The sequence below is a fragment of the Larimichthys crocea genome, chromosome XXI (genome assembly GCF_000972845.2).
Source record: "Larimichthys crocea isolate SSNF chromosome XXI, L_crocea_2.0, whole genome shotgun sequence".
Lineage (NCBI taxonomy): Eukaryota > Metazoa > Chordata > Actinopteri > Sciaenidae > Larimichthys > Larimichthys crocea.
In genome coordinates, this window is record NC_040031.1 from 4,767,852 (window position 1) to 4,793,954 (window position 26,103).

General features: G+C 44.6%; 1 protein-coding gene across 3 annotated transcripts in view; it reads right to left on the reverse strand.

The window, feature by feature from the left end:
- hipk2 (homeodomain interacting protein kinase 2) overlaps positions 1-26,103 on the reverse strand; it is a 70,815-nt gene that overhangs the window by 19,213 nt on the left and 25,499 nt on the right. For all 3 annotated transcript variants that reach the window (XM_019256983.2, XM_019256984.2, XM_010756808.3), the window contains exons 3-5: positions 3,013-3,136; positions 2,226-2,345; positions 408-494 (exon numbers count right to left, since the gene is read on the reverse strand). In XM_019256983.2, coding sequence (XP_019112528.2) covers positions 408-494; positions 2,226-2,345; positions 3,013-3,136 — 331 coding nt within the window. The remainder of the gene's footprint in view (positions 1-407; positions 495-2,225; positions 2,346-3,012; positions 3,137-26,103) is intronic.

Below are 26,103 nucleotides of genomic sequence, written 5' to 3' on the forward strand. Positions count from 1 at the left end.
TAACCAGCCTCACCACATGTTCAGCTCAAATGTCGGTCTGTAACTTATTAGATAGCGGTTAAGCAAAATGAATAGCAGAGGCAGAGGACGCAGAGGGGGGGGGGTCACTGAACAGCTGCTTTCATTTCACTCTGTAAAATTCTATATAGCAGCAGAGCAACACCGCATCTGGAGATCAGGCTTTGGCAGGATAAATATTTTAAAGGATTTCAAATATTTGATAGATAATTCTCGAGATGTGATGGATCAAACTGACCGGGGACCTGAGTAGATCCATCGGTGGAGGCTTCAAATACAAGACAGACGGATGTGTTTGAAGCAAAAGACAGAGCAAAAGCAAATAATAGATCTATTGGCCGATTTGTGTCAAGAGAAGAGTCTTGCTTTGTGATACAGCAATAGCATACCTGCGCCATATCATCCAAGCAGTTGAAGATGTACTTGCGAGCCTCCTTGGACTTGATCCCCGTTTCACCCTCGTGGTCCTCTGGAGTCTGCGGGAGACAAGAAGCAGATGTTCCTCTCAAATCCCATCACACTTCCTCTCTGGAAACGCACTATTTACATTTGGCTCATTACAGACTCTTGTTGTTGATGTGCAGCAGGACTCGGCTTGCCCTCTGAGCAACCCTGGGGTAGCACACAAACACTCATCTAACAACCAGGGAAGATGGAGATTGGAGACTGCATGTAGAGGCACACACGGCATCACTGAGACAATATACAGAAACTAAGCTGCACTACACGCAAAAGTTTTACACAGGTGCACATGGACACACATTTACGTAAAGTGTATGAAAGTGCAGGGACTAGGATTGATGGATTTGATCATTCGTTTTCAAAGGATGCAAATTTACACAAAACTAATCTGTGTTGACTATAGAAACCTTTTGACTGAACACATCATATTTTTAATTACAGTCAGCAAAGCAATGCAGCTGCTGTTACATGGAAACACATGCCAGAGTCAAATTAAAGCTGAGCAATTGCTCTTCAGTAGTGGAAAAAAAAGGCCAGGATGCCTTGAGGTTTGATTTTCCACATACCATAGACCCTAGAAAATCATGAGGAGTTAGTTACAGCAGCGGTGTCAAGTGCAAGCTAATAATCTGTCTATGTGTCTTGCCCACAATGCTGCTGTCAACTCTTATCTTCTGAAACTCTGAAACTCCCATGTTTAAACTGACAAAAATGTGTTTTAAAAGCCTCGTAGGCCCATAGGTCATGCTGTTTTTCATAGGGGGCTGAGAAACCTTAAAATCTGAGTAAAAACATGAAAAAGTTGTGCAACTTTTACCCAACAACTACAAAAAGCCTGTGGGCAGCTGACTTGAGAGCACACGCACGATGTACTTTATGTCATTATATATCTCCATTGAAAGGCCAATCATCATCATCATCATCAATTCTTGTCAGTGTTGTATTTTCCTTGATGCATTAGGAAAAAAAGCTCTCGTCTTTTCGAAACAGATCAATCCTAAACATAGGAGGAGTGGACATGGTATAAACATCAGCATACCCCACAGAGATGGATCGGTATTTGCAGTTCGATACAGCAAAGAACATGAGAAAGTTCACTGTAAGGCATGCAAAAGTTCAACTTAAATTAATAAAGTAAAAAATAAAGGAGTGGACCTCCTTATTGAGAGGTCTACGTAGAGATACAGAGGGATAGAGCTGGAGGCATCAGGATGGGCTTCCATTTGCCAAATCCTCTGACAAGGATCCATTTTGCTCTCATTACCCACTTACTTTGTTTACAGCCAAAAACTGTAAATGGTCTGTACTTTCTAGTCTTCCAACCACTCAAAGCACTTTTACAGTACGTATCTCATTCACCCATTCACACACTGATGGCATTGGCTGCCATGCAAGGTGCCAAGTGCTCATCAGTTTGAGGAGCTAACCATTCATACACCGATGGCACAGCCTTCGGGAGCAATTTGGGGTTCAGTATCTTGCCCAAGAACACTTTGACATGACTGGAGGGGATCGAATCAGGGATTGAACCACCGATCATCTGATTAGTGGACGACCCGCTCTACCTCCAAGCCACAGCCGCCCCAGACAGGGCTGTCAAATTTCCTTACACAGTTTTGCCAAAGTTTATGAGATATCAGGGACAGATATTGCTTTCAAAAATATCACCCGCTGATGTTCTTGATGCTCCTTGGTCAGAATATGTGTGTGTTTGTGTGCATGCATCTGTATCATTCGAGCTGTACCTTAAGTCTCCAAAGAGGATAGGTGGAGTCTGGGTCTCTGTTGAAGAACCTGGTGGTCTTTGTCCCTGCACTCAACAGATACTCTGCAGGCAGACCCTGTGTCTGTGAGATGTACCGGATCTGCAAGACATGAGATTAAATGCATTTGAGACTTCTCACATCATATGCATGATTGAAACATAGGTTGTATTTAATTGGGGAACATGAATGTGTGTGAATGTTTCCTACCAATGGCAAAAAAGGCTAAAACTTTTGAATGGATGTTCTTTTGGCAGTTTGAAAATCTAGGCTGATGTTAACTACCCCAGACTTATCTGGCTGAAATATGTATAGCACCCAAACATGACCTCAACTTCAAGAATCTAAGATTGATTTGAGACTTGTAAATGAGACACTTTGCTAAGTTTTCAGGCTTGTGAAAAATCAGGCAAGCTTGTTCAGTGATGGAGCACAACTTGCTCAAGGTTTTCCCACTGAGCCTCGTCTGACTGATAGAGAGAGGGGAACGCAGCAATGTCTTGCTCTGGAGCACAGGGGCTGTGCTAATTGGACAAGTGGCTCTGTGGCATCTGTTCAGATAAACAGGGAGGCTGCGCAAGAATCATCAGGGGCTGTCAGGGGGATTGGAGAAGCATCCCACCCTCCCAAACACACTCATAAGCACACACTCATGGAGAGAGAACACACAAAAATGCATACACATAAACGTAACTGCACATGAAGTCTGACTGATGGGTATTCAAGCAAACCAAGCAGTTTGAAGGGCCAAGCAACCATTATACGTTACCTGATCGTACTCTGAGGCCCCAGGGTAGAGGGGCCATCCCAGGAAGAGCTCGGCTATCACACAGCCCAGTGACCACATGTCTATGGCCTCACAGAAAGGCAGGCCCAGGATGATCTCTGGGGCCCTGTAGGCAGAGAAAACACATAGTATTGTTAGAAGTGAGACATTTTTCTCTTCTATTAAATGTATAAGACCATACTGAGCAGAGCTGAAGCTATAATAGGAGAAAACTGTAATATACTGTGACTGTGACATGACTACATTGTCATTTTTAATATAAAGCTTCTTTTCACACTTCCTCTGAGCTCATGGAGAGCAGCCCAGTGTAGTACGCATGGGTCAGAAGAGGAAATAATCTAAGATGCATATGTAGGAGGGAGCTGGAGACTGTCCACACATTTTTAGCAACATTCCCAAAGCCAATGCGATTTAATTAGACATCATACACACAGAAGTACACATTTTTGCAGACAAGCACAAAGACACTGTTCCACACTTCCACACCATGGAAATTCAATAAATCTTCAGTATCTGGAGGCTGTTACGTTATCGTAACATTGATCACTCAATGTAGCCTTGAAAAAACACTTGAAATCTATTTTCACTAAAGTTGCCAGTCAATCAGGTGCTCCTTTTTCACATCGCTTGTTTAGATTGTTTCCAAGATGCCACTTTGCAGATAACTGATTGATAATCATGCAGCATCAATCATGGAGCTCCATTCCTGGTAGTCGGGGCATGGGGACTGCAAAGTATGTTTACAGAGTTTCGCGGTCCACAGCCACAAAGCAATGTGGAAGCAATTATGCCATGAAAATAAAACCAACTTCAGTATTCTGTAGTGCATGCAAGGAGCTTTATCCAGGATTTCAGTCTGCTACACAGTCATGTGCAGTTACACACACATACAGTGATACACAAAGGGACCATTTTAGTGCTATAAGCGATAAATATCTCTGATTTGATAAAAAAAAGAAGAAATATTGTTTTAGTTATTTGAGCAGCACTTGAGTCCAAAACAATTCCCAACTTTCGTTCAACGTGTTTTATGTCCTGTCAGAACGACTAATGCACTTCTTGTGAGCTCACGTCGCTGATGGGGCTTAAAATAACCAAGAACACAGTGACTATGGTCTCTAACAATCCAAAGCACTTTCAAGAAGTTTTCTGGCTGTCATCACCATAGGGGGGTTGGGGGGCATTTCGGGTCTAAAAGGTAACCTACTGGTGAAATTTAATCACTTAACTCCAAAAATGTGTTCTCCAATAACAAAGACAGGTAGGCCTTTTTGTCCTTTCTATATCTGAAATAATGATTGCATGACACACAGATCATAGAATCTTAAGACTAATCTTTGATAGTTGCTCCATTCATAGCCAAGCCCAAAATGCTATTGCTCTGACCATGGTAACTTGGCTAGTGCCCCCCTAACCCAAGGTGGACTGAGGCACAGTTTCAATTTCAGAGAGAGAAAAGAGGGACCCGGCCTTAGGCCTGCTGAAACTGTAGGTACCAGAGAAACAGAGTATGTGGAAACCAGCATGGGAGGGCGCTAAAGGACTTTATGGGCCTGTAAGGGGGTGATGGGTAAGCCCTCCGAGGGCAGCATTTGGGTTTGCTGAGGAATGAATGAGCATACCTCACATACTTAAAAGCAAATTTCCAACTGTAGCTCTTTGCCCTTGATTCACTGCTCATTGAGAAGCAAAAATGAAAAGAAGGCCCAAGCAATTCTTTGTATATTGAGATATGTATAACATGAAAAGGCAGAATAGATGATACTACCTAAGAAAAACACATTTGGAACAAGAGGAAGAGAGTTCAAGAGCAGCAGAGACACAAATAAAGCAAATGAGGGGAGCAGTGCTTCGCTCAGTGAAGAGCTCCTGTCACAGAGGGTGGTTATTGGGGTCTTGAGGGCAGCGGTGGAAAAGACACCAAGACAGCACTCTAGCAACAGTATCTTAGGGCACCATTACACACCAATACAAAGACACCTTCACACACAATGAGCTGAGACGTCTATCAAGGGGCTGCCAAAGAAGCATAAAGGAGTCTGCTAGGAGGCGATAGCAGAGGGAACAGCAAGGTCTACTGAAGGTAGGAAAGAGATGGACAGGGTCAGCATGATCCTCCTATAACAGCCTGTTAGAGTGGCTCCACTTCCAATGTGGACATGTGGGAGAGAGAACAATAATAGTTGCACACACATGTGGACAAGTACACCAATGCATTAAGAGGCAACCACATGAGAAAAGTTAAGGTCTGTGTAAAGTAAGAATAAATATGTGTTCTGAGTTTGTCAGAGCGAAGAACAAAGTGTTATTAACCACCCAGCCAAATTTGAATGATTTAAAAGTGTTGACAAGTTTATGAAATTAGGTGTCAAAGGCGGGTAAAAATTAATTCTCAGGTGCGTGTAGGCTGAATGTGCTGAAGCCACGCCCACTCATGGGAGCAGTCAAGCAGCAATTTTGAAGCGACCGAAACATATCAGATGAGTTCAGAAAATTACATGAATAACGTTGAAACACACTAAGTGAGATGAATTAATCTCTCTCTCTCTGCTAGGGGTGCAGGGGTATGGCTCAGAGTGGCCTCAGTGTGTCATCAAGTCACCCTTTAGGACCGCCCAAAAAATCCTGGACTGAAAACTGGTGAAAAACTGTTTTAACCTCTAACTCCACATTTCAGTAATATATCATTCAAAATCTTTTCACATGTTTTCAGCAACTATTTTCCAACCTGTTTAATGTATTTTGGAAGAAATATCAGTGAAGACTGATAGGAGTGGCCCTTTTTAGCAGGAGATGTGCTCAATCACGCTCGAGGAATCTATACGCACATATTCATAAATACACTTAACCACCCTATTATCCAATACTGCTTTGAGTTGAGTTGAATTTAAAGTATGAAGTCAAATCACTTAAACACTTAAATGACAAAAGCCTCTTGACAAAGAGAACGATAGACAGAAGTTTGTGAGGATTAAGTCTATTTATATGTTCAAATATCATTGTTTGTACTTTCAGCTCTCTGCCTATCATACTGTCTGTCTGTGCAGAAGCCGATAATGGAAGCAAGCGGCACTCCACCCTCATCACAGAAATTGTGTTCTGCAACATTTTTATGATATAATGAAAGCAATATACTGTAGCCCAGCCTGGTGCCATGTGCTTAGCCCAGTAGTTCTGTCATGCACTCGTCTAAATAGGATTCATACATTCCTACACAAAAACACATAACATATAAATACACCATTATTTGAGTATGAGTTCTTAAAAAAAACTCATTTGCAAGCTGCAAAAAAAAAAGGAACCTGTTCACAACATGAGGAATTTTCTTCTTTTCTTTTTACTCAGCTGCAAGGAAATTCTCTGCATCAAAACACATTGTGGAGATGAAAGATGCAGGAAACCTTTCATCACAAGGTCCTTCAGATCACTGTGACTCCAGCGGACACATGAAGACCACAGGACCTTCAACTTTCCCCTGAACTAAGTAACTTCCAATCACCATAACTGTATGTAATTCACACTCACAAACTGTTCAAGTGAGGCTGACCTAGTGCCACATTTGATATTAAAAAAAAGATTGCTTTCATACAAAACCTGCTTCTATTAAAGTAATTAGTGCAAGGTCTTTAGCTTTAGTACAATGTTTCTATGCATATGTGGATAGCTGTATCCTCGACCACATGGACTTTGGCCTTGTGTGTGATGGAGAGATTTACTAGTGTTGATGTTATGCTTGGATCCATTTCAGTCTGAACCTTCCTGGGTTATGCTCCAGTGCTCTACTTAGGCTGTTCTCATGGCTCCTCTGCCTCTCACAGAGAGCACCTCCCGTTCAGCAAAAGACAGAGGGAGAGAGAGACAGAGACAGAGAGACAGAGAGGGCAAGAGACAGAGCGAAGGCAGGGAGGAAGGAAGAGAGAGGGAGTAACATTGTTGCCTCGTGATATGAAACCACAAATGCAAATTTGCCTCTACCAGTGCACCGCTGCCATTGCATGCAAAGCGCTCCACAGCTGTTGCTGATGCAGGCCTTTCACTGGCAGTGATAAACAGCACGCACATCTGTGCAGCTCACAAACCTTGCTCCTATCCTGCCCCCCTTTCCTTCGTAAAGTGGTAGAGCACAAGAGATTGACAATTCATGCAAATGGGACCACTTCAGTTTTTGATGCTAAACAGGACAGTCAATCTCTACTGCAGGTAAAACAGTACAAGAGTAGCCAGTAGTGTTAGTGGTTAACAGATTTCTGGGGTATTTCAAGATTTCACAAGAATAATTTCTTACTCAGAGTCTAAGGAATGAATCTGTCCATGATTCTTTGTGGGTCAAATACTGAATAAGACTCTATCAGAATTCAGAACACTTCCTAGTACAGCTGAGGCTTCTTTATTTTTTTTTTAAATACAAATTTAAACCTGATGATGGTGGTAGAATGAAAAATCAAAGGATCTCCAAAGTTATTACAATTCATCCTGATGTGGACATTCATGCCTGTATTAGTTTTCAAGGCAATCAATATGATGGATGTTTAGACATTTCTTAGCCAAAAATTTGAACCTCATGGGGGAGCTAGAGGAAAATCAGGGGATCACACTGCCACACAAACTGCAAGCAAGGCTAAAAACAACATTCTTGTCAACTGGTAATCTCTAGAATTGAATTGAGGTGCTTAGATACATTATCTGAGCATGCTACATTCAGCTGACACTGCCAATTTATCACCCTTTAAGCTGCACCCCACCTTGCTCATCTCCAGTTGGCATGGCTACCACAGACAGTGGCTCTCAGGTGGTGGTGAGCTCCTTGCTGCAGACTATAGATGTCACATATAGTACAGACGGTGTGCAAACCACCGGCTAGCCAGAGGCTTTCTCAGTCTTTCAATGGGGACCCAACTGCATGTGAGGACTCAGTGTTCGGGCTAGTGGCTTTGACAGCACTGGCCCTTGACAAAGAGAAAGGGAGGGAGTGATAGAGAGAGAGAGAGAGAGAGAGGAGAGGAGAAGAGAGAGTCTTCATGCTGACATCCTCCCAGCTGGCCTGGTCATTGATGAGCCCCAGTCCCCTTGGGAGCCAGAGATGGCACGACTCATGAATGGAGCCTTTCTTCTGCAACCCCAACCCACCCCTACACCTTAGCCCCTTCACCCACCCCCTTCTGCCAGCCTAGACAACCCCTAAAACTCACCCTGCCTCACCACCCGCCCCCTCCTTACAACCCCTTTGCCAGCGAAACCCCCCCCTCCAAACCCCTCAAACTAGGGCGCCGAGGCCAGGCTAGAGCCTCCCTCCCTGCTCGCCTGTCCGCCCTCTGCTCTGTTGAACCGTGCCTGTGCTTGGCTAGCCTGCCAGCCCACACACACACACATAAACACACACGGAGACACACTCTCATAGACACACACTCAGCTGACATCACAGGCTGTGTGCATGTCAGGATGTATCCATCAGGCTGACCTTCCCTTAGCTTGGCTCCAGACGGGAGACTGATGGATCCCTGGAATCTTGCAGCATGTACACACACACACATAGATGCACAACACACATTGTGTCGATCTATGGGTAATGGGTCTGATCTCTTGCCTCGCCATTTCCCATCTTCATCATTGGCCCTTAGGTAACTATGTTTAATTCAAAACGCGGGCACTCAGTTATAACTATACTGGTAAATAAGATCTCATACTGGGCATATTGATAGCACTGTTATGATTTAGTGCTGGTTGGTGAGAGAGATATCTGCCCAGTGCTAACAGGAAAAAGGGCTTCATGAGGAAAGAGACCCATTAACTTTTCTCCCCTCTATCTCCTTCTCTTCCTCCCCATTCCTCTCTTCTCTTTGCCTCTTACCCTTTCTCCATCCCACGCTTTGCCCTTGCCTAATGTAAAAGGCTCTGGTCTGTGCTGTGAATGACTCCCTTCCTCCCCTGGGGTATCCATCTACATATTCATGCCCTCAAAGGTTCCTCCGCAGCCTCTTTGAAGATGCACCATAGAGAAACACTTTTCTAGACATATTGCATGGTGGTCGCTAACTGTGAAATCAATGTGCAGAGTTACATCCCCTACTGTGCACCTGTGGCTCACAGGAACCCGCCCTGAACCAAGAGAGACACACACATACGTACACACCAGCTTCCCAAATGTTCCACCTGGTCTCATCACATCAGATATTGCTGCACAGTGCACAAACCAGGCATAGCAGTGCTCATGTAAATGCACGTTTAAGTAGGCAGAGACTGTAGCTGGAATTTAAATGTGTGTGTTGCAGGTGGTTCAGGTTTGGACAGAGGGAGGGGGGATATCTGGACAAGGCAAACTTTTTCACAGAGTCCTTGAGAAATGTTGTCTCACTGCCTAAGCAGGGGCAACATTCCTGGTGTTCAAGGTCCTGAAAACAGGCCTGCCTCTCTCTTTTTCTTTCTCTCGCTCCCCAGAAAAAAGGCACAGCGAAAGCGCTGACAAGGCTGCCACTGCTTTACCTGTTAAAGTATTAGCATTCCCTGTTCCCTGCATTACAGCAAGGTAAATCATACCCTGAAAGGACAGCGGGAGAGTGAGTATGCTTCATACAAAGGGAGGGATTGGCATCCAAAGAATTAGTCACTGAAAAGCACTAAGACTGTCATGATAATGCAAAAAAAAAAAGCAACTTCAACAGAAGCAACTCAAATGCATCATAGCAGGCGAACGTAAAATGTGCCTGACAGCAGGGTGTAGATTTGTGCTGATTCAACACAACCTGAAGTACAGTTCAGCTCGGCAGCCTCAGAGGGTCTAAACTGTAACTGAGAGCGAACATAGATAGCACATGTACATTCAAAGGTTGTCCCTGTTTCCCAGCCTCACATTTAACTCCTCCCCGCTCTTTGAGGCATTTTATATAATGAAATATTCAGCGGGCAGAGAGCCACCCATGTCACCGTTGCACACATGGCACATAGAGCTCTTTCGTCGCAGCATGGCACGGTCAATATTAGCACACAGGATATGATACATTCTCTCACATGGCATCACCCTATGTCATTTACACACAAGCTGTTTTTTTCTTTTCTTTTTTTTTAAATGACTGTGTCCCCAGCAGTGTTAGATAACATATCAGATTTACTGTTAGATAACACAGAACATCAAACATATTTAATTGGCCCGGCCGATACATTTGCTGCTATGGAGACTTTCTCCCCCCCTTCAAGCAGCAGCGCAGTACCCTTTCCCACCCGCCCTCTCTTTTTCTTCTCTCTCCACTCGCAGAGCTTCCATTAGCAACGCTAACAACTACAAAAACCAAACAATGAGTGTGGCTTCAGCGCAGCTCTGTTGTTCGTTTAGACTTCTATGCAGCACTTTATTGTTCCCGCTTGGTAATTACCCCTTTCCTGTGGTTGTTATTATTCTCCAGCATGCGGCTGATCCTGTAATACATACATCTCATTTCCACCTGCAACCTGCAGTGGTCTGTCTACGGTTGCCTGCAGTACTCTATATAACCCCAACCCCCAACGCCTGGTGTAGGGGTCAAAGGGACAGACCTCTTTCAACTGAGTGGAGGTGGAGGGAGAGAGAGGGAGAAATGACAGAAAGGAGAAGAAATAGGGAAAGATGGAAAGGGTGGGGTGGGCAAAACAAAGGAAAATGAATGCCCCCTCGATCAACACCCACCCATCTACACACGTGTGCACATATTCTGTCCTTTTTGCTTCTCTTGTCAAAACAAGAGTGCTGGGAAAGATTTGCAAGTGGTAAAATGATGGGCATCTGTCATGCAGTGATGCTCTCTGCACAGACAGCCTGGTGAGAAGATGTAGGGGACACAGACAGGGAGTCTCAAGTCTCCAGACTTATTAGGCAGTGAGGCAGTATTAGGCCAGTCTATCAGCCACTGGCCATAAACTGACCCAACCCTGAGGCATGTGCAGCTCTGCTTTGTCAAACTTGAGTCTCCATGAAAATCAGACTTTAGCGGAATCTCTAACTAATAACTCGAAATTGGGTAAGTGACATCGGAAGCTGGCAGTAAAAAGTATATCTCACAAGAGAGAGAGTTTCTTGGAAAGTATTAAATCGCCGCTGCTGACCCTTCAGAATGATGCCATCACACCCTCATACTCTGTTTGTCACTACTCTACACTGTCAACAGGCCCAGGGGAAAGATGTGGTCACACAGCTTGCTAGGAGTGGGTAAAGCCAAACTAAAGGCACAAACACAGAAAGACGATAACACTTTCTAACATGCAGTCACTCAGTCAACCAGCTTAACCAGCTGGCAAGCCTGTCACCACGGCTGAGACGTTCACCGAAACAGACAGGAAAGCAGCATAACAGGCAGCGAGACACACTCTGCAGATGGGGGGGCGCAGGCGGTCAGTCAGCCAGATGAGATTGTGTTTCGTGGCGAAGGGATGCTTAAACCAAAGCCATGATCACCTCAGCAAATTAGAGTTTCTGAGAGATTTAGTGAGCTAGCCTTAAACCTTTCGTTCGGCTCCAATCCGTCCAGCACAGTGCACACCACAACAGGGCAGCCTGGAGCCAAAACTGCAAAATAGACTGTATATCATATTCTATAAGTCTTTCAGTAAAACACAGTCCAGCATGACAGCTATGTAAACTGCTGGCCAAACCAATCACAATCTCATCTGCTTGCTTGACTGACTGACTGACTGTCCGTCTCCCTCTCTTGCGGTTGGTCTGTATTTTGTGCTGCCTGGTTGATGGGCATTATTGTCTTTTTTATTGTCTAGTTTCCTCCAGCAGTTGCTTTAGTCCAATACAATCCAGAGCAGAAAACTGCAATGCTCTGCAACGATATGTCCCATTCTGTTGATTTAGGGTGACTAAGACAGAGATCAAGTGATAGTGGAGAGAAAGTAGGGGACACAATCAATGTGGTCGGCTGGCGGAGCCGTACATACTGGATATGTGGTAAAACAACAGACGCCAAAAATCCATTTGAAATGCGGCGCCTGAGAACATATAGCTGGGAGCCACGGGGGCGCCGTGCTCCCGTTGTAATGACATACGTCTCCCTGCCATTCAATACACACAAACACACACACACACACACACAAAACACATATGCACATACACAGTTTCAATCATAAACGCTGCTCCGGTTGACTAGTTCCTTATTTCTGGGGCAAGTGAAAGAGCACATGGGGGAAACATTTGCAAGGCAGACTAAAAAATTCCCCTCCACCATGCGCTGACATACAGTACATGCACTACATTTCTCTACCTCCAACCCCCCCTCCCGTCACCCCCTCCCTCTCTCTATCACTATCCCTTGTTTGACTACCGTCTTCCTTCCTCCCACCCAGACGGGCAGTAATACCATCTCCTGCCTAATCAAATTCTGCTGTGTGTGACATGAATTCTTGGTGCCGAAGGCTGCGCTGCCTCACGACAAGCTACAGGGCCACAGAGAGCTGTAACTAAACCTCACACAGGTCCTATAGAGCAGCTCCCCAAAATTTAACACAGGAAGGAAAAAACTCTTGGAATATGTTTCACCAAGCTTGCTCCTTCTTCCTATCTACCTGTTTCTCTGCTTGCCTCAGTGTGTGTCAGTCAGTCAGGCAATGCACTGATCTACTCTCTTCTTTGTGGTGTATGTGTGCGTTTCAGCGAGTCCCTGGAGTGTAGCAGACTCATGGGTAATTAGAGAGTGGATAGGACGGACTGACAGAGGCTGATCACGACAGTCACCCAGGTGCGGTCAGATCCTTATCCACAACATGATGACTGAACCCCTGTGACAGCTATCACATAAGCATACAAGAAAATATACACACACGCACACAAGTGTACTCCAAAATATCCTTCAGGAAAGGTGAAGCATCTACTGATCATGACTCTTCCATCCTCATACTCATGTCCCTCTATCTGCCCCAGCACGCTGCCTGATTGCCGTGCTTTCAGACACTCTTAACGCTGCTTGTCACGCTGCATTCTTCCCTGACAAGAATTAGAAATGTCATCACGTAGAGAAACAACAGCAGGATTATTAAGGCTTTAGGGAGGAATTTGGACAAATAGGCCATTCCCTCCTCATAGCCTCATCAGAAGCCAGGCCAAGACAAATGAAGGGACACTGTGCGTTATGTATTTTTGGACTTGTAAATGAGCGTTACAGTTTCTCATGTCAGGTTCAGTCTTTGAAGAGACAAAGCCATCATCAGTTAGATGTTGTGCTTTTTCTGCTTTCTTTCTACATGTTTATATCACATTATGGCTTGGGCTAAAAAACAAAACAAAACAAGCACTGGTAATTAAATGTTTTACATTTTTTGATATGTGTGCATGAATAGATTTATGAAACAAGAGTCAGGTGATGTTTCTCATGCCCCCCCACCCAAAAAAAAGAAAAAAAAGCAGACAGTAAACCATGAATTTCTATCTAAGCCACATATGAATCAGAAACAGATGCCCACTAATTCAGCCTTTTATCGCTGCTATTTGTGGGAGTGTATGTAAGGTAAAATGCAGAAAGCGCTCTCTTCTTAAAGCAGGCAATAATAATGAGATGTCTTCAAAAACAATCACTCACAATGACAGGTAATTAATTTGGCCAAGCAACAGTGCCTTGCAGTCATTTGTAAGTATAGTCACAGTTAATCACCTCTCAATGACAATACCCCTGTATTGTTTTTCCTTCTGTCTGTCATATAGAGAGTGATCATTTTTTTCCATCCCCAATACGGACCATACCATGACAAACAATGAAGGCATGCTGGGCATTTAATATGCCATACATTGTCTATTGAGCGAAAACAATTGCTGGACAGCAACAATCAATACGACATTATCCTTTTCATGTAGCCATACTTGAAGATTCAATTATTACGGACAAAATGACATTGTTATTTCTGCTGCCATGGCTTCGGTCAGGGAAAAAAGCAGACGGATTTGATTCCATCCAAATAGCAATTTGAATAAAACCCAGAGTTTTCTGTCTAGTCTGGCCACTGTGTGCACACAGAGGGAGAGCTAAGACCTTGCCTTCTATGAATCAGTGGACACACCAAGAGGGGGAAATAAATGCAAGTAGCATGTTTGAAATTTACAATTATACTTATGTAACAGCATATAGATGTACAGTAGATATATGTACGTATTAGCTGTGATAAATGGGTTCACGCTAGAAATCACAGAGCATTACTGGATCTGAGGCAAGCTGGCTAAGAACTAAGGCTGAAATGAACAATCATTTGATTGTTTTGATTATTTCCTAAGCTAAATTTTAACATACACTAGTGAAATATGACCACGGCAATTTCCCAAGGTGATGTCTGCATATAGCATTTGTTTCAGATAAACTGTGGTTGGAAATATACAGTCAAAATAACTTTAATGAAATATACTCGCTACGGGAGCAAGTTGTGTTTTTCTGGTAGCGTGACACTCTTTGGTTTCTATTTCCCCCTCCAGTTAGACACCTATAAACAAAAAGGGGGAAAGGTCATGTTTACAAGCCAAATGACAAAGTATAAAAAGAACTGATAGCACCACCAGAGATTGGAGACTGTTGCTCTTCGGAGTCTGATGACAGACAAGATTGTCCAGCTCTTTCATGGATACATGATATTTTCTTTTTTTTCTTTTTTTAAGACATACCAGGGAACGGATGACAAATATGCTTTCATCATGGTTTGCATGTGATAAAAACATTCCATAGAGATATACACGTCCTGTGACAGCTCTATAACTGATGGTTGTCTTCCTTAACCAGGTGTTTTCCTGTCTTACCTTGCCCAGAGGGAAGACCATCCCCTTTCACTGAGCGCACAAACACACAGACACACACACACACACATACAACAAAGGCGTTCTGGCACTGAACATTTCCTTTTGTTGTGGAGTCAGACGCAAAAGACAGTTTTACAGTACAAGCAGAAACTGTGCTGAGCAGCAGCACTGGAGGTGCCTGCTGGAGTCAATGTGAATTTTAAACCAGTGCTAAACATGACACATTTACGATTTCTCAGGCAAGAAATCATATCGCACTGAAAGCTGCGTTCAGAGGGATTCTCTCTTTCTCGTCTATTTGTCTCCCTCTTTCCCTTCTTTTCTTCCCCTCTCGCGACTTTTCCTCTCTCTGCAGCCTGTGTGAGCGCTCTGAGGGTGCTGCTGGAGAGAGTCCAAAAGGACACAGTGTGAAATGAACACAGCTCTGACCTCCCAGACACCCCCAACACAGCCAATCAGATCACTTCTCCCCGACACATAGGGCACTATAATTGGTTGGTGGGTGGGAAATATGACCAGTGGGGATTCGTAGTGGCGGGAAAAAGGGAGGGAATGAGGGAGGGGGAAGGGAGTGGTGCAACGGCTTCTCTATGCACTTTAACCGACCCTTTGCCCAGGACAGGACAGGAAATCTCCAGAACAAAAGCGAGCTGTCATCTCCGCCTGACAGGCTCACTTTGAACAAAGCTGCTCTCAGCTGACTGGCAAACCGACCAATCCTTGAGGGATGTAGCTTGTTGTAATCTGGTTCTGTCTCACATTCCAGACGTCTCTGGTGAGCAAGGCAAAAGAGCATGCCCCGAACCTTCAAACAGGAAATGAGTCCGAATGTCGTTCCTTTCCCTGGGATGGAGCCTCAGCTGTGGCCAATAGAGGGTTGCAGACAACATGACACTTCTGAACACAAACATGCCCACAAGGGTGACATACACACACAGGCAGAAGCACATAAATGCATCCACAAATGATCTCTCTGTCTCCTCTTATCTCTTTCTTTCAACATATAGATATAGATCCACACACGCCCTTCACACAGACATCACTGCTCACAGCTGCATGCCTGGAGCATTCGCTATCTCCAGCCCAAACCCAGACTCACATCAGCCACATTCCACAGCCTCCCCAAGCCCCAGAGGCAACTTCACAGCTGGGTACCGAGCTGGGCTGTTCCCCGCCTCCCTGACTTGACTTTCACCATCACCAAACGCCCCCCTCTCTTGTGTTTACCATCTTACACACTCTAAAACAGAACATATCCTTCTTACACCCCTGCATCAGTGTCTCAAATTGTTCTGAAGGAGAAATTGTCCTGTGCTTTGGCTCCTATCGGCTCATTCACAGTTTACATAATGAGGTTAGACAGAAGTAGCTCAGGCCCCAACAACAGTGGATCAAGATGACAAAGAGCTGTCATGAATGTTAATCAGTTCTTTCGAATTCTGCTCTTATTGAATATCATTTTATTCTCTTGCAGCGGCGGTTTCTTTTAAAGTGTGTCATGTTGACAGCGGTAAAAAGATATGTCAGCAAACAGACTACACAATCTAATAACTTCATCTGTGACTCTGAGGCTATCTTGTTGCCAGCAAACGGCAACGGCAGTCGATATATGAAACCGATCTTTTAATGCAATAAATAAAGGTATGAGACAAGTTGCAAAGCCCCACAGAAACAGGACCCCGGTGGGATCTTATGAGAGGATCATCGAAACTTGGATTTGTGGATATGTCACAAGTTTGTGGATATGATATGACATCAGTTCCTACCCCTTTCATGCCAACTAAGCAGTGACATTAAAAGAGTCGCTGCTATCATTTACCGAACTTTCAAAGGCGAGAATGACTTGGCTGATAGTTGAGTCAGGTCTGATTAAAAATCAGCATCAGAATATACTTCAAAAGTTCCCACAGCAGCTCTGAGATTCAGACATAGAGCGCGAAAAAGCACATTTCCCACAAGATTTAAGACAAGATAAGATACAAGATTAGATAGAACTTTATTTATCCCGAGGGAAATTCTGCTGAGGTTGCAGTGCAAAGTGGGAAAGAGCGCAAATATATATAGTGAAAGTACAAAATAAAATATAAAAGATGAATGAAATGAAAGAAACGTGAACAGGTTAACTGTAAGCACTATAAAATATAAACTGGTTAACTGGTGTATGCGTGATATGTTTGAGAAGTGACATAAAGCTATCCGTGTACAATATCAAATCTTAAGTACAGGTTAGTGTGTATGATTAATTGAACTGATATTGTTCTAAATGTCCTGTAGTCTCATGTCAGAGAGCCGTAATGATTGTAATTCACTAAGGATTAAAAAAGAAGGAGGAGAAAACGAGGAAGGGGAAAAAACTGACAAAAAACCTCTGCGACATATGTCCTTCCTGTCCATGAATTTTTTCACTGGCTCGAAAAAATGTGAAAAAAATTATATGCAGCAGGCAACTTGGACAGAAACGCTGAATCCACACACCTGACAAGCACAGCAAAATATCCCCAACTGGCAATACATTTACATGTCTCTGAGTGTGTATGCCCGTGCGTGCACATTCGTGTTTATGGATGTGTGTGTGTGTGTGTCTGTCTGTAAATAGTTAAGGCCAGGCTCTGTTTCATCATTTCGGTAAATGCCACGCAGTATATCAGTCTAACTGCTAACGTCTCGGGCCATTTCCATATCTGTAATAGAAAAAGCCCATCTCCCATCAGAGCCACTCCTCCAGTGTGCTCAGAGAGCCCAAATAACATACACGTGTCTGCACAAATGTGCATACGCACACACACACACACACACACACACACACGCCGCATCTCTGATGAGCTGACACAGAAAACTAGATTTATTAAGGGGAGGGAGGGAAGGAGAGATGCGGAATGTGTGTGGGGGTGTAATTTCAGCAATGGACACAGGTTGTTGTAGGCAAAAACTCACACACACACACACACACACACACAAAAACCCACAACGTCCCTCACAATCGCAGCCGTAAAGTGCATCACTCTCCTCTTGTTTATTTCAGACCTGTGACACAAAAGCCACAGTGGCATGCAGGCTTATCTTTCCACATCCCTTGAAACACAGCGCAACCCCCAAAGAGCTCCCTCGCACTCCACATGCCACTTTCAATTAGTTCCACAAAGAGAGTCTTCCTCTACCAAAAGGAAGATGGGAGCTCATTACTGAATTCCTCTCTACTCTTTTACTTTTGAAATATAGATCAGGAGGCTATGTCTGACTTCTAGGGCCCTGGATGTGCCACTTGCCGACCATGCCACACCAGTCCACAGCAGATGAGGGCAGAGTGCTGTCTCATGGATTAGCCACTCCTCAGGTTTAACAGCCCCTACAGCTTACACTCTATCTCCCCCATTAGTCCTCTGCCTACCCCTCCTTCTCTCGTTCCCTTTCTTTCTTTCTGCTCTCTCTCTCTCTCCCTCTCTCTCCACTAAACAGGCTCCCTGAAGCCACAGCTCTCAGCACTAAAATCCACAAATGGGAAAATACCAGTTCTAATAATCTGATGAGAGAGTAAGAGAGAAGCAGAGGAGGAAATGTGGATACCATATCGCACAGCGGTACTATTACAGTAGGCGTAGACACACAGGCAGGTGCTGATAAGGCAATGCAAATTCATTCAGGTATTCTAATGACACTAAAGCTGCAAAGGTGGGCCTCTGTGGAAATCAGGTGTTGTATGGGAGCTCATTAAGGTTAGGTTTTGACACATTAAAAAATAGAATTTTTTTTAAGTATTCAGTGATCAAATATGGCATGGCTGCTACGTGGCTGTAATTTATTCAGACACCCAACAACAATGCTGTCATAAAAAATGGCAGCTAAATCTTTCCTGAGTTGAAACAGTCAGTTGGAGTCTAATTCTTATCTGGCCAGAGCAGAATACACAATAGCCACCACAAGGCAGCGGTGCCTAGATAATGTTCTCCCCTCAGGACGGAAAACAGCACGTTCACGAACATCTAGCTGTTTATTTTTTGACTGATAATCTCATTAACGACTCACAGGTCTCCATGCTGCTGCACCATATTCAAAACACTGCGTGCATGCGTGTGTCCGGTATGCTGGTAGCTGGTGTGACATCTTCATCTACAGACAATATGTTTATGCCTTCAATTAACAACTTCCATTAGCGCCATCCTCCATGGAACGCCACGGGCTATACGAACAGGCAGTTAATTAGAGGATATCTGAATAGCTAAAACTAGAGGATTGGCCATTAGGGATCGTGCAGGGAAGGGACACGTGAACCGCTGACACTTTCGTCTTGGAAGTAAAATAAAATGATTGTGTTGTGCCCTCCAGTTGGTCAATCCCTCAGCTGCCAATCAGCCACAAGGTACAGAGGTGTCAGGCACAGGGGTTGAAGTTTTGGTTGCTAGGCCACTGATGAAGATTCAGTGTAGCACGGGAGATAGAGTGAGGGGAGGAAGTGAAAGAGGTAGGAAGGCAGGAGTGGTTGGCTGTAATGGCTGTGTGAGAAGAGCGGGTCTAGGGTCTTGATACTCTCTCTGATTCGCACTCTATGCAAATCACAACAATCACAGGAAATGCCTGGGCCTTGGCTCCAGCTAATTGCCACGGCAATAACAAAGGAGGGCTTCCTTTGAGCAGAGAGGCAAATTAAACATTAGTTTAGAGTTTTCTTGGAGACCGAGGGATGTTATAATTACCCAGAAACCAACACATCAGCACTTTGCACGCCACGCGTCCCACTCTCACAGCCTGGCAGAGGAAAACAAATGTATCTCATATTCTGGGAGAGAGGTGTTTGGGGGGTGGGTGGGTGTTTGGAGAGGAGTACCAGGAGGGAGATGGAGTGCGGAATAGGGGGGGGTTAGTGAAGGGCATGGAGAGGGATGAGAAGCAGAAAGCATGGGGATGGGGGAGGACAGAGATGGAGAGAGACACGGGGGTATAATGAGGGGAAAAGAGGTGGAGAATGATAGCCCGTCTCTCCAAACCACTCCATGCTGGTAGTGAGGCATCTAAATGTACACCCACTATTAGCATATTGACCCCTCCTCTCTCCTCTGGCCTTTTTGCCCCTCATTATCATCAGACACAGTGCATGGGACACAGGAAACACAAACCAAGCTCATTTCCCACAACATGTTAGCCTAAATGTCACGGCGGTGATGAAATGAGAACACAGAACAAATGGCGCGTCTGCACCGTGCAAATGTGTGCTAGTTTGGCCGTCTAGTTGGCCACCTAAGGGTTAAGTCTGCGAGCACTTCATTAATGTGGGTCGGTGCAGCCGAGCATGTTGCAGGCGAAACAAACAAGGCTGGATCTAGCTGAGATATGCAACCATGGAAACTTCAGGAGATGTCCTTGGATCTCCTTCCCTCCGGGGGAGGGAGGCAGAGTCCCTGCCCCAGTCAGGAGGGCCAACATTGGGCCTTGAGCGGTGTGATGTGTCCTGGATGGCTGGTTCTATGTTTGATCTATGTCTGTGGGCAGCAGCAAAGCCTGACACATTCGCCCAGTCTGTCTAACCTAAATGTTCATTCAAAGGGCCTGTCTCTCCCTGCAGCCAGACCCTGCCCTCTATCTGTCTGTAGGTCTATTTGTCTGTTTTTTTTACCAATCTGTTAGACTGCCAGTCTGTCTGTCTTCCTGCTCATCTGTCTGGTTTTTAGCCTCTGTCTATATGTCTGTCTACAGTTTGTAGGTCAGGTCTGCTCACTTGTGAGAAAGTCTGCCTTCCCTCTCACTGTATGGATGCATGATCTCATACGAGCCACTGACCATGCCCTGGAAATCTAATCACCCAGCACAGTTGGATGTTTGTTTGTGCTTGTACACACAGATGTGCATACAGGAGTGCAAACAGGCGACCATGCACACAAACAAAGGGAGTCCCACCAAGCTATCATATGAGTATTCTTTTTATTTTTTTAAGCAGAGCCTGGCTGTTATGCACTCTTGTTAGTATTTGTGCTCTAAAGGCACAGGTTGTGTGTTGTATAAGTCACACAAGGAAAACCCTTTTCTCACTCTATACACCCACACACACACACACACACACACCCTCTGCGTCAGCAAGCCAAACTCATAAAACACTCACTCTCTAATTGGCATGTAGTAATTCTGCTAGCTTCTATAATAAAAGGAACTTTTTTCTACCCCAATTGCTTCTCCATGTTTATGTAATGGGGCTTGTTATTTTCTGACTTTTAATACCCCCCTCATATAACTGTGAGCTATGTGAATAACAGAATTAATAGACCACAGGTCCTCAAGGATGTGTTACTTTTACGGAAATCAGGGCTGCAGTGATACAGTGTTTGCAGGCAATCCAGAGCAGTGACATCAGTTAATTACATAAATTGGAGCGGGATCAGGCCAGACATGAGAGAGATTATGGCACAAGGGCAGACTGAACGGCTAGAGGGACACAGCCTGGTGTTTCTGACACCAACGTTTAGGAAGAGAAGGAATTACATCACCGTGTTGGTGTTATGTAAAACACTAGTCCTGCTGTAAGACTCAAAGCCCCTCTGAGAAAAACATTTGGGAGAAAAGAGATGGAGAAAGAGATGGGCTATTCGTTTGAACCAGACCTTGTGTTCAGGTCAGCTATGGGCATTAATGAGAACAATCAGGAAAAGCAGCAGAGTGGGTGAACTTTTACAACACACTCATGTGAATGAAGAAACAAATTCACCAGTACTTCCATGAAAAAGATGCTCTGTGTGGTGAAGAAAGAGAGACCTGATAGAGAATCGGCACTAGAGGGGGTGTAAGATCTCCTCCTCCTCATCAGTAGGCCTAAGTCTATCCCGTAGTCGCTCAGAAACCCAGAGAGGAGATCAAAGCCTGTGTGATCCAGTGGCTGTTATATCACCCCCGGCTCGCTCTCCCACTGCGGGGCCTCCTGTTTCTGGGCAGGCAACAGGGAAGAGAGGGAATACAAAACACTGACCTGGTCCCGTCTACGCATGCAACCTTCATGGGTTTCTTTAGTAGCGAGGATTTCACCACATTTACATTCTACTTTGCATTGCATTTATTTCCATTTGACCACACTTGCATGTTTTTGCAGGCAACATGAATAGTCATGAGCTGCACATGCACTTACCAAAAAAAAGATGCAGATACAGATAAAGCCTCAAGAGTGCAAATGGGTTGAATCTTTTTTTCATTGTCATTGTTCACAGTTAAAGGAAAACATATTTCCTCTGCAGGTCCAATTTGGTATTTTAATTCAACATTTATTTATCACCAGCCTTGTCAGCTATGAAATATAGCAGCCCGCTGCTTCCTGTTGTCCCCACTCCTTTGTTCACTTTGTTGTAAACTCTGATTTAAAATCAGCACTTCCTCCCTCTGACTTTCCTTTCCCGTGTGCTTCGGAAGATGAAGCCAGGAGACAGGCGCGACTGGACTCTGTTTTCTTCTCTCAGTGGAAAGGCATCTCAACAGGCTTGCTATTGACCACAGCCACCAGGGGAGGGAGTGGGTCAATGCAACAGAGAGCAGGGGACCATTTTGGACCACTTAACTATAATCAGTAAATGCACCCCGGTCGCAATTAGCACAGGGCCACCCTGAGAGCGTTCGTTTTGCTCACAGCTCTGTCTGCGTTTTATTCTGCTCCACAGGAACCTTGTAATGCAAATAGCACTCCTCACTCCCAGCTTAACAACGGGAAAGGAGGCGGGAGGTGTGTTGGAGCATGCTGCTGTCCTTACTTGGTGGTTGTTCCAAAGAAAAGAGTTGCTTTCTTGTGTTTCTGGCAGAAATAATCTATAAATCCTTATATATTCTTATTATACATTGTTCCGCTTGAGCCAACTTGCTGTTAAATAAACCTTTTAAAAACGGCCTCGTGGTGAGAGCAAACTGAGGGTCATCATCTGTTGTCCACAGGCTCAACATTTGTGACCGATGATTTGCTCTGGTCAAGGGTTGGCCCTGCTTCAGCTGTCCACAGTATATCTAAAAGGGCTGTTGCGACTTGTCCTCAGATGCCTGTTTTATGCAATTAGCCCTACAAAATGGCTTCTTTTCACAGATCAAGACTCTGTAGAGTTTGAGGGGGAAAATAAGAAGCTTTTTTTTTTTTCCATCTGAAAACAAAGAGGAGACAGAAATGTGACAGGTAGCTGGTGCTATCACACTGAGCCCCTCCAATGCAGCAACACTCTCCTCAACTCATTTATGATTCACTGCACTTAGTCATCCATTCTCCTTCCCTTTTCCCTGTGCTCCCGTGAAGAAAAGGCAAACAACAACAGACACAGACATACAAACAAACAAACAGATAGCCTTTTTAACTGATGCTGGCATTTCTGTAGAACAGGTGCTGTAGTTATGATTGATTTGAGCTGCAGTGTGCGTTGACAATACAAAGAGAGGACTTGAGCACAAAGACGTGCACATGAGTTCAAGGAGTCTGTTAAACTCTCTCTCCTCCTGCGGTAACACTTGCCTTTGACTGACTTAACTCCGTCAGCAGCATGGGTGTCTGTGAGGCTTGTGGGTAAAGATATTTTGATATGACTGTAGGACACCTGTAAGCACTCACACACATACATACACCCGCACAAAGGAAGGCACAACAAAGTATCTGACCTCTTTTCCCTTAACCACCTGTTTACTGTGCTGAAAGGAAAGAACAGTACCCATATTTACACTTTTTCCATCTATGTTGTGTAACAAGCATATTTTGTACCTGATTAAACTATAGATATTGCAGTTAGATATTTATGTTTCTCTGCATCCCATTAGCTCAGGATCTGTTGAATGTTCTGCAACATGCTCATGCAAAAGTTGCTGCTCAGACAGCCAACAACTGTATGCAGAAATATCTTACTGTCACATGGGATGAAGCTTTGTGCTCCTATATGGCTTCTGGATATGATGATTGAAATGCCAGGCAGATTTGCCTGAGGGACAGAGGTCAGGATAAAGGAAACAGAGAAAGGAAGGGAGGGAGGTTAAGAGAGGCTGGGCGACGGACAGAAAGATGTAAAAAGAAGCAAAGAGCGAGGGGGAAAAGGGGACGAGGGGCAGGGATCACTAATGAAAGTTCCCTGCTGTTTTCTCAGCTGTTCTTCTTGGTGCCCTGAGAAGTCCTGTGTACATGGCCAGAAACTCTGGGTATGCTAAATGGGCCATCTCTCTCTCTTGAGCACACACTCAGTATGAATGGTGAATGAACACGTAAAATTCACATCTTGTATCTGACTTGAAGCCTGACTGTCACCATGGTGACACTGTGCACAAAAAGGTTGGTGCAGGACTTTAGAGGGATTTTGGGTGTTATCTCAAGAGCTTGGCACACGTATTGACCCAGGAAGGAAGTGGAGAACGTGTTTCCGGGGGAACCAACCAGAAAGATGGAAGCATACTTAACAGTTCTGCTACCAGCAAAGTCATGCCAAAGACTTTAATAAGAAATTAGAAACACACTCCGGAGCTGTCAGAGAAGAAAGTGTTTCTGCTAGGAGAGCTATGACTCAAAGCCAATAATAATAACAGTGTTGTTGGTAAAATCTATACTTTTTTCTGTGCTGAGAGCGAACACAAACGCACAATGCACACAGCTGGTAACAGGCTGCAGATGAAAGCCAATTTGGCTTCTTTGTGTAACTGAGAGCTTCAGTTGGACCACAGGTCCCCGTGGAACAAAGACAGAGAGAAGCGATCAAGAAAGAGGAAGAGATTGAGAGGGAGAGAGGGAGAGGGGATGAGATAGTGAAAGGGAGGAGAAGGGGAGCTGGGCAGAGCGAGTGAGAGTGAGAGGGAGAAGGCGAGGGGAGGGAGGTAGGGAGCGAGCGAGCGAGGGAGGGAGAAAGACAGGGCGTCCTGGCCCACCTGGGCAAACAATAGCAGCGAGATGAGAGTGTGGCTCAAGGGCCCTCCCTGTCCCTAAAGTGCACAGCTGTCGGTCAGGGCAGGCAGGCAGATCAAAACAGCCTTGGTTCAGGTGTTACACCTTCAGAGGCAAAACGGACAATTTTTGGAACAAGAGCCTTGGTTGCTATGACGACAGCCGCAACAGAGAGACTCTTTTTAGATGTGAAATGATGCGCGCTAATGTTCTTCATTTATTTTGACAAAAAAAAAAAAAAAAACACAGAACAGAGAAGAGGGTAGAAAATATTTGTATACACGTTTAGAACACTATATTTAAGTCACTGATGTTAAGTGCACTTCCTGCACAAGTGAGAGCAATATGCTGCCGTTGCTGAAAGCAACTCACAGAATCCCGAGTTGCGTGCTAAAGGACTTGTGTGATACGTCGATACTGAGTGTACTGAGGAATGTAATATATACAAGAAAACCTTCTATATCCACTTTCATGTAAGCCAATTAGCTGCTCTTGATTTGCGTGACAAGTGAAAGAGTAGTGTTGGCGAAAGAGTTTCGGCATCAAGGATAGTATGTACGTTGCTTGAAGGCAGTATGTATATGGAAATGTCATCATAAATAGAACCACGAGGAGGAGGAGGAGAAGGAGGAGGGGGGGTTATGCCCATGCAATTGCCTTTCACTGGATACACGGACAACACTGAGGCACGATCTGGAAAGATGAGATGTGGAACATGCTGTTATAGTTTGAGTGGCAGATCTCATCTTTCCAGATCCTGCCTAAGTTGTTCTGTTGAGGTTTGAGCTTTAAGTTGTCTGATGCGCAGAGACTTCTTTCACCTTCAGACAGCAACACTGTCTTTGTTTAACGCGAAGCCATCTGTTTGACGGTAATATAGATTCTAGCTGTAATGAACGACCGTGTGGTGGTGTCGCTGCCTCCCTGACGTCCCTGCTGTGTTTAAAAAGGTGATATGAGTTACGTCCTGTTGGTGCTGATAACACGCACCGAGATGCTGCGTTCTCTCAGCTCAGGGACAGCCTAATGCCACATTGCATGTGTTTACAATATATGTTTGTATGTATGTAAAAACCTTTTACAATAGGTTGTAAATCAGTCTGATCCTACAGGGCTATTAGATAGTTTGGGGATGTGAACACTGAACAGGTTGTGTGTAGTAGTGGGACAGGACATAACCTCTTTGTTTAATCAGCCAGTCACACACACACACATGCACACCCACCCATCCACGCCAAATTGCCTCGTACGGTTGAGCGGCTACTGCTCACATTTATAGTGATTAATTTGCCTCTTGTTCTTTTGTTGTTTCTTCTTTCTCCTCTTCTTTTTTATTGTAGTATGTCTGCTTTTCCTTCTTTATGTTATCTACAATCTCACTGGAACAGCGTCTTAATGTCTTTGGTGCCTCCCAGCTTGTGCACCCAATAACTGTCTGAACCCAACAGACAATCCGACGCTCCTCGCT